Here is a 10,000-nt window from a genome sequence, read left to right as displayed (position 1 = left end):
CGTCAATGGGGAACCCCCAGGAGTCAATGGGTTAATCACTGATGTCCCATTAACCCTTTCACCCTTAACTGGCCATACTTAGTATTTTATTCTGTCTAAACACCAGACGATTTGACTCATCAATGGGGAACCCCCAGGAGTCAATGGGTTAAACCTATAGCTACGCGGATCAGAGGAAAGTCGAAACAGACGCTGAAGTCACCAAGGATCGAACTGGGGACTTCTTGCTCCGAAAGCCACGCACTAACCAACTGAGCTATGCCTGCTCCTATGAGTTTTGTTTTTTTGTATCAAACTTTGGGCATACATCTTATTGGACCCGTGCATTTCTGGATTTGAGTCATGTAGATGTAACAGACATTGCCTCAGTTGGTACAAACCTCCATGGCCTTGCTTTTGAAAGGGAGGAAGAATTAACATTTGACTGCAAAAGCAGAACCAGAAAAAAAAATTAACTTAAAAAACCAAAAATGTTATACTTTATAAAAAAAATATGTTCAACTAACATGCTATTTAGTAGGCAAAGAAATTGAAGACAGCACTGGTAGTTGATTCAAGAGTCAATTTGTTTTTCCCGAGAAGGGAAAAAGTGTAAGCTTCAGTTACATGTAATTTGTCAAGGTGGTAACGATGAGTGATGGATGAAGTCAACTTGACACAATTCTTTCTGCCTCCACTGTTTTACCATTTCATTGATACAGATGGCTGTCATTAATCCACACTTTAGACAGGAAAGTTAATTTCATATTTATGATGGCATGTTGTTATGTACGACTCTTTACATTCTGATGGGCTTGATAGGGAGTTATCCACCAAATACAATAATATTAAGACTTATCCAGGCTTTGAACTCATAATGGGCCAGCCACACAAGACAACCAACAAACCTGCACAACTACGATTACAACAAAATAATTATAACCCACCCATTAATTTCCGGGCGATTTTATTGGCTAATTTACGTCACATGGAGCAAACTCACAGGGCAGTTATCACGCAATATCCCCTGTTTGCATGGATATTTGCCCTGCGAAATGCTGTAGTGATCATTTCCATTGAAAAGAAACAAAGCTGGCGGAAAAAAGGCAACAGAAAAGTTTTCATTTTACATGGAAGAAAAACAAACTTGTTTTCTGGAGTTTAGGGATAGTGACATTAAAAAGCTGGTCGCAAATGTTGTTCTGGAAAGCACAAGAAAGTCAACAAACCACGCTGTCACTGTCACTGAAGATGAAAGTTATGAGCAGACTTTAGAGACTTAATCCTGTGCAAACTTAAACTGAGTCATTTCTTTGAGTACAGTATTTAATGCACTGTGTTTACTAACTATAAAATTAACCATCCGTTCAAAGGAAAAAAAATTTCCAGCCACACTTGCAAATACTGTCATCCAGACTTGCAATGATTCTGTCTTTCATGGTTGAATTAAATTTCTTTTTCAGTAAGCAAAAAAGCGCCTTGATTTAGAGTTTTCAACTCGCAGTAACAATTAAAATTATTTGATTTTTTTTCTGAGACAGACAGGCTTTCTTTCTAGTCAATTTTTGAACACTGCATCAAAAAAAAAATATTAAGTGTCACCATCACATTCAACACTGGCTTTTTACGAGCGGTATTTTTGCGGGATATGAAAATTAATGGAAGGGTTATAAAATAACTAAACCTTTTTTTGGCTTGCTGGTATGTTCGCTGATAATGTCCTTGGCTGACAGATTGTCCTCAAAAGTCCAATATCTCTCAGCTGCAACATTATAAGCCGAGGTACCAGCCACCAGAAGGGGTTTATTTACTAATAGCCCTAAGAGCAAACACAATTTTCACTGGCTTAATGGTACCCCTAAAGAATCTGAATGCAAGACCAGTGTACAATAGAGTGTTGAAAGTAATTAGGGAATTGCTTTGGTTTTGCATTTACTTCACTCAGTGATTGGTTGAAAGTTCTCGCACCATTTTTTCTACCAATCAGAAGTGAAACCAAAACCAATCATGGCTTGCGCATGATTTTCCCGTGGTTTTGTCGGCTACGTGTAATTACTTCCAATTTTGATTGGTTTACTGGATTGTCTCTGTCCTTTTTGATTGGCCAAAGTAATTACTTTGGTTTTGGTTTTACGACACTTGATTGAAACTTGTTCTAGACAATAATTAATAGCATTGATGCTGGATCAGATTTGCCACCAACCTGATACGAGGTCGAATCATGTCTGGGTAGGCATAATACTGATAAACTGTCATGTAACCCACTATGCTGTAATGTGTGTTGCCAGCCTCTTTTCTTTTTTCAAATCTGCATTGATGAAAGTAAAATGGTGTTGATATTGTCATCACTTTTATAAATGAACTCAGTTCTTGTGGACAATTTTATGTAACTGACCATTATTGGCAAGGTTTTGTCCTTACAATGGGTTGACAGTATGTTGGTCAAAAGATGAAAAAAATAATGGTACATGCCAGCTTTACAACAGAGGGTTGCTTAAAGGCCAGCCAAATTAACCCATTGTGTACAGTGAGTACTATAATGCCACTTTCTTATATCAAATGAAAAGCATTAATAAAAGCACCTCAACCACTTCTTTTGCAACAATCACATTGTCTGCTTTTGTCTCTAACATTCCTGCATTTTGTGGGGAATATTACCCACCTATAGTAAAGCTAACCCGAGCAAGAAGGGGAATGGGTTGTGTTACTAACAACTTTGCTTTATGGTTTTCAAACGACCACCCTGATGTAAATAAGTGTGACAACGAATTTAATAACAACTGTCAGCTGATTACCAGCTTCCGACAGGTGGTGATTTCATTAAGGTTTTTCTACCAGGCATTCTTAAAGTGCCTGTTTCCTCAACTGAACATTGAGTTACCACAAAATATATCTAAGTCCTTCAAAGACTTTTTCTTTCAAAGTTGTGGTTTTGAAGGCTTTGAAGACAAAGGGTTGACAGTTGGACAGGCCATGTGCAGTACCTTTAATCGTTCATTCTCAACTTTGTTCCTCAAGAGTTTGCAGGAAGTTGGTTTATTACTGTACTGTCAGATGTACTTACAAAAGGAAGAATCGCCACCTCTCATCATCAGGGTCTATATTTAAGCAAATTAAATAAATAAATAAACAAATAAACAAATACCTCTTACTAACTAAAGTAGTGGTTTTATTATTATCATGTTACTGTCTGCAGGTGTTTTGCTTTTGCCAGTGTAGGCAAGAGGAAAGAAGCTGGGGATAAAGTTTTGTCTGTAACTGCAAGGCCAGTGACTGGGGCTATGCTTAGTGCCAGCGAGTCAGTGGCATAATGGCCGTGAATAGAGCACAGCTGGACTGAGCAGCGTGCACCTCTGCCAAGCTCCTAGAAGGCTGTGCCGGCAAGGGGAAGTGGATGTGCCACCGTTTCTCACCCAAGATAGCTAAGGGAAACTCTGGCATCTCTTCAGTGTGGGACTGAAGGGTACGTTGACACCATCAACACTTATCACCGAACAAGAGATGTTACATGTTACATGTTACATGTAACACAGGTGAATGAAAATGAACAGATTAATTTTTTGATGTTGAATCACAGACACTCGGAAATCTGCGTGCTCCTATGCAGGAGTTTAACCTACTACCTTCTGCTTGTTACTACAGATTCTTGCCACTGACCTGTAGAAGACTCATAGGATCCAGGCCCTTATTAATTAAACTAGTACATGTAGGTCCATGTGGCAATAATATTGTCCCAGTAGGGCAACCCAACAAAGTCTTACTGTAAAAAAGCTTTTATGTTTCAGTTTATTATTTTCAATTTACTAATCATGTTTGCCTTAACAATGATGAGTGCAATAAGTTATTATTCCAGACACTTATACCAGTGGAACTCTTTCGCGACATCTAGACGATAGCTCTTTAGCTTTTTAGTTTGCAATCATAGTTGTGTTATTAACAAATTCAGTTTGGTTACCCTTGGTTATTTAGAGTGCAAGCAGGAACTGATGTGTAAGTACAACCTTTGTTGTTATTTTTACCTTTTAGTCTACAAAAGATCAGTTTTTGGTTTACCTTTCTCCGATTTGAGAGCTCCTCAAAAATAGCGTGCGACAATGCCCTACCTGTTTTATCACAGCAGTTGTTCTTGTAGATATAGTTAAACACTTTGGTATCCCTAAATTTGTCAGTGTTATTTTAGGTTTGTTGAATAATTAATTTTGCGAAACCTACAGTTTTATCTGAGAGCATATTAGTCCCCATATTTATGTCAGGTGCTCACATCGGCACTCCTACGAGCATTGAGTTCCTGAAATTGTTTAGTTAGATAATCGTGTATTTTCCTTAATTGCTTTCGTCCCATTAAATTTTAGTAGAGTTTTTATACAAGCTAAATAGGTTTGCAACTATGATTGGAATGCATGCATGCTATTTATTGGCTGAGTCATGATTTTCTTATCTTCACATTCCACTGCATCTTTTAGTAACTAGTTTACTCGCATTGTATTTCAGTTTATGTTAATTATCGTCAATTAAATTATCACAGCTGGTTTCCGTGATACCTAACTTAAATCGATTAGTAAATCAATTCCTGCATGCAAAGTTCTTGCCGTAAGGGTTGTTTGGCATGTGACAGTTTGGCCCTTCAACAGTTGCTGTGAGTCCGCTGCTACACTCACGACTTACACATAGATTGTATCTCTCGAATGGAATTTATAAACGTTTTTGGTGAATGGTAAATGACTCATACCAATGTACGAGGAGGCATCAATGAACCACAACAAAAATGTTTGCAGTTTTTCATGATAATCCTTCAACCTTGGAGTAGTAACATCAGCCTATAAATAAAACAAGACTAAAGCATCACCATAACAGACCTACAGTATATACAAACTTAACAGATTTTATTTTCATCTGGATAGCACAGAGTGAGGTCAAACAATCTTTGTAAAAAAATCAATAACTGGGCAAAGAGGACACACTGTTTTTTCTTTTTATCAAGGGCTGCAGACTGGGGATTTCCCACACCCAAATATTGTATCTGCTTTCCTTACACCACCAACAGAGTAGGTTTCAATGAAGTCTTTCCAACTGTGAAAAATTGTACATGTAGATTAATCAGATAGCCCGATAATTTACCTTGTATATTTCATATTCAACATCATTGCCTTTGTATGAATGAAGCAACTCTCCCATTGGCATGAATTTGTCTTCTTCTGGAAGTTTTGCAATAAACTCATCTAATGTTGTCGTGCAGCCTACAGAGATAATTATTAAAAAGAGAGTGGTAGAACATAATTTTAGTTAAAGAACTAGAAGATATTTCACTCCGTTTCTCTCAGTGTAGAGTTTGTCAGTAGCTCCTGACCTGAGTATCTTACCCTCCCCATCCCCACTGAAAAAAAAAACAGTATTAAAAAAAAATGCAGCGACAACCCTAAGGAAAAAAACTGACTAAGTATCAATAATTGTTTTATTATTCTTACCAGCAGGATATTTCTCCGCAATGACACTCAAAACAGGATCAGGCTGCAATAATTAGCAAGTGTAAGATTAAAACAGATTAGACCAGCACCTCCCACACAGTTAAATTTAATGTAATGGAGCGCTTTCACTCATATGACCAGCAGCCATATTGGATTACTGAAAGAAAAAGAAGTACTTGCATCAAAATAGAGTTCAATTCCCGCAGGATTAGTCTGGTAAACCATCATGGCTTCCATTTCTTTGTTTGGGAACACCAACATGGCCACCGAGATGTCATGTGAAAACGCTTCATAGGGCTCCTAATATTAAATTTGAGCTGTGTATTTAACAAACAGATTCCATGTCCTCTTGTGGCTGTTGTGTAAAATATCACAGATGACGTCAAAATTTTGGAGATAGCCAAATGTGTCACCATAGTTCTTACTACATTATGACGTCCCCTATGACCGACCATTACTGAAAAGATGAACAGCATCAAGGAATCTATAATTTTCTTTTATATAATACGTTGTTCTCGATGTTGTTAATCTGCTATTCTTGATCGGATTGCATTACTGTTGACTGGCTTGATGGCAGTGTTTACAAAGAACTCCTCGCTTCAGTACCGTAGAGTCTTGCCTCGAAAAAAAAAAAACAGTCATGTCGACATACGTAGAACTGAATCCAACAGTCAGCAAAAATGCACGCTGGATAAACACAGTTTCAGATAACTTATGGCAGCTACTCAATATGCACTGAAACAGTGGTGTCTCACCAAGACGGAGACAGTAACAACCTTTCAAAACTGGCTTCAGAACATTGTATACACTCTGTCATCAGATGCACAATAATTTGCCCCACTCCTCATCAATAGAGTGACATGGTTAATCAGCCATTCTTGCTCGGATTGTTCCTGTTGTGACTACTCTGTCGACTGTCACACCATATATGAGATTTGTGAGCTGACGCTTCCAGCATTAGCCTCTTGCTCTGACAACAGGCAGACACTCTAAATGTCAGCTTATATAAATCCTTCTTATGGTGGCTAGTTTAGCTTGATCAACTTGCTTGATAAAAACAAACTACTGTGTTGCACTCCTCACTGACAGAGTGCCACAGTTTCTTAAGAAACTAACACTATTAATATTCTTAATCAAATGTCATAGCGTGGATCATGGGCAACAGTAAAAACTGGGATTACACTGTACCAGTTATGATTCCCAGCCTAGAGTTTGCAGTCTGTATACCACTGAAAAGTGCAAGTGTACAGTAAATACATGTAGTATTGTCTTACCTGTACTCCATCTATAACATTCTTGTTCACTTCCCCATCATGTTTCATACCCATGTAGGTCAACAGACTACCACTATGGTAATACAACTGATGAAAATTAAAAATCCATTGTTACAACTACAGTCCCAGAAATAATAATTTTTCCTGCTTAGTGCAACACAAACCCTTTCTAATCACCATTTCCATCCATCATTACAGTCAAGCTACATCACGCATGACCAGTAGCATTGAAATTAATTGAACTGAGTATTCAAATCGGCGTGCCAGTTTTGAACTTTGCTCTGGAGATGCTCAATTTCCTGTGGATATTTCCTTGATATATTGCAAATAGTTAGCTACGAACTTTCATTTTTAATTAATAAAAAACCAACAGTGTTTGAAAAGTGAAAACTACATTCAATTTGTATTTCAAGCATTTGATGAATTATTGTTCTGTTATTGTACATTTTACGTATCAACTTTGGAAATTTTTTTTCCAAGAGTCCATTCACATCTCAGAAGCTCCAAAGAAGAATTCACATGTTCATTTCAGTCTTGCAAATACTGGTCACGAGTGACACAGGTAAGGTAAATCCGCTACGAGCCTAGAAGGCCCACCAGGCATGTGGCATGAAGCGACTAGGGGTATTTCTACTCTCCCCTGGATGAAATTCTAGTCCATCGCAGGGTTACCCCCAGCATTTTTGCCGGCATGCATTTATACACCTGGGTGGAGAGAGGCACCGTGAGAGTGCAAGAACACAACACAATGTCCCCGGCCAGGACCCAAACCCGGACCACTTGATCCAGAGTCGAGCACACTGACCATGAGGCCACAGCTCGACTGTAATTGACAATTATTATTCCAGGAGTGCATGTTGGGTGTGAGATGGTAAATAGCCAATGAGGTTTGTAGTGCTGAGTTGGCTATGACCAGACTCATATCCAACAAGCGCAAAATTATTATGGAACCTTATAATAACATCCTTAAAATAATTTATTATGAGAATAAACATATTCTAAAAGCAATGATTTTAAAGGAGATTTTTCCCGAAAATGACCACATTGGCAAATGAAATCAAAAGGAACTTAAAAACATTGCACCCTGGACGTTTTTCCCTCTGATTTGTGCTTAACTTTTGAGAAATTCTTCCATTCAAAAAACTGTATGCTCTGTCTGTTAACTACAAAAAACAAAGATACATGTATTTTCCTATACACTAAAATAAGAGACCTTGCAGTAGAAACTGTGCACTATCAAGCAACTATGGGTTAGGTTTTCATTTCATGCTACTAGTAGGATCAACAAAACATGTGAATTTACTTTTGTGAAAATCAAAATAATAAATTCTCAAAAATTATCTACAACAATAATTATTATTACTACTATTGCAGCAACTGAAGGAATATTTTGATGTTGAACCATCATGTCCAACTATAATTAAAATGGATCAGACAATCTAAAATTTTGGTCAGGCAATGCTCGATAAGGAAACAAAATATCCTTGTCATACACTTCAAAATGACATGTAATTACGATGCATACATGTACATCTACCTGCACTTCCAAGTTGCTGTACCCAAAGATGGTTTCACTGGAAAATATTTCAAGAAATGGAGAGCACATCACAACTCTTGAAACTGTAGTCTGCAAAATCTCAAAGAAATACTGCAAAGGAGGAAATTTGCTTTGCAATATAATAATATAAGGCTTCCTTGTATAATAATTCTTTTCACATGTTTTTGTGGAAATTGGCTCAATTTATGAACTGCTCATACAGAGGATTTGTTTTACAGTTTGGTAAATCAAAGATCCCATGACAGTATCCAAAACGTACCGAAATAAACTAAGCTTTGGCCTAAATCATAGTTTAATAAAAACGTTTGGAAAAGGAGGTGAATAGTGGAGGTTATTTAATGAGCTACAGCAGGGTAAATATCTAAACAACATACATGTACATGCGGAAAGAAATATTAATTAAATACCTTAAAAATCATAGGTTTGCTATCTCCCCCACCACACCTTATATGAACCCATAAAAAATAAAGTAACTCACTTATCTCCAAAGAACTGATGAGAAAATGTGGGGTGAAACTCTTTTCCTTTGTCAAACACATCGTTCTGACACTGAACTAAAATCAGAAAAAAAAAAAACAATGATGCTTGACGGGACCCTTTTGGTACGAATCAGAAAACACGACTCACACATCAATTGACAACTTAAGAATTGATGTATATATTGATAACTTGTTATTAAATTAATAGAAGTCTAGACCACAACTGGTATCTGTCACAAGAGGGTAGATCTTGTGAGTTTCTCTTATCTTCCAAGTCAATTTAGGGTCTATAGATTACCAGCAATATTTCAAATAAAATTTTCCACAATGTCATTTGGACAATCACTAGTCAATTGATGGTTGCCACAGATTTCCTGTATCATAGATATAGGCTCTAAGTTAGGTCGAACTACCATTGTAACATGTAACATACATGTATGTGCCTTAATGAAAGCTGCTTGTACACTGTAGTTCAGCTATTTAGCTCTTCTAGTCTACCGTTTTTTTAAACCTGCAAATTAACTTTTATAGTATGGCCACCAATAGTGATTCCATCCATGACACGGATATCAAGTCCCAGAGATTGATGGTCTGGGTGCAAAACACCCATTGATGAACATCATTGGGCCATCCCTTCAGAATTGTATTAAGGTTTCGAGAAGTGCTCCCTAAAGAGAGAGGCTAAATGCGTATCCCCCCAAAAGGAGGAAGATATACTGGCAGCACTCAGGCAGAACTTAAGGCTCTGGAACTAGAGGAGCATGCTCTTTCGAGGAAACAGACTGAGGAAAGACTTCGCGCTCATATTGCACAAAAAGAGACATACCACTGATGCATTGCATCAAGGGAAATCAACACAAGCAGAATGCAGTGCTGCAAACTTCACCACAAGGGAATTAGCAAAGTTGGAGCTGGATGGTGCAGTTGGGGGCATGATGCCTCTCAATGAAATAATCAGAGCCATTGACCCAATGCAAGGCCACGAGGGTGCCACATGGTCAACACAGCAACTGTTGACGGGTGCTCAACATAATCTGCAGGCGGGCAATCTCCCCACCAAGCAGGACACACACCATCTATGAACACTGAAATGTTCCTCAAACCCAGCAGGATGGCAAAGGGTGACAAACCGTTATTGATTGTAGACTTTGTTAGCAGCATTGTTCCTCAAGATGAGGAAGAAACTCTTAGCAACCAAGGACACACTAAAATCGTAGTAACCCACAGGCCGAAAAAGCCCAAGTT

At 38.0% G+C, this 10,000-nt stretch overlaps 1 protein-coding gene across 1 annotated transcript in view; it reads right to left on the bottom strand.

The window, feature by feature from the left end:
* The window catches only part of LOC138047614 (histone acetyltransferase type B catalytic subunit-like), a 15,982-nt gene that overhangs the window by 5,105 nt on the left and 877 nt on the right, over positions 1-10,000 (bottom strand). The window contains exons 3-11 of the mRNA XM_068894543.1: positions 8,755-8,830; positions 8,256-8,292; positions 6,719-6,805; positions 5,445-5,487; positions 5,098-5,216; positions 4,709-4,796; positions 3,044-3,077; positions 2,183-2,287; positions 381-424 (exon numbers count right to left, since the gene is read on the bottom strand). Of these exons, the coding sequence (XP_068750644.1) occupies positions 381-424; positions 2,183-2,287; positions 3,044-3,077; positions 4,709-4,796; positions 5,098-5,216; positions 5,445-5,487; positions 6,719-6,805; positions 8,256-8,292; positions 8,755-8,830 (633 nt within the window). The remainder of the gene's footprint in view (positions 1-380; positions 425-2,182; positions 2,288-3,043; positions 3,078-4,708; positions 4,797-5,097; positions 5,217-5,444; positions 5,488-6,718; positions 6,806-8,255; positions 8,293-8,754; positions 8,831-10,000) is intronic.

The sequence above is a fragment of the Montipora capricornis genome, chromosome 1 (genome assembly GCF_036669925.1).
Source record: "Montipora capricornis isolate CH-2021 chromosome 1, ASM3666992v2, whole genome shotgun sequence".
Taxonomy (NCBI): domain Eukaryota; kingdom Metazoa; phylum Cnidaria; class Anthozoa; order Scleractinia; family Acroporidae; genus Montipora; species Montipora capricornis.
This window is presented reverse-complemented; position numbering and strand designations above follow the sequence as displayed.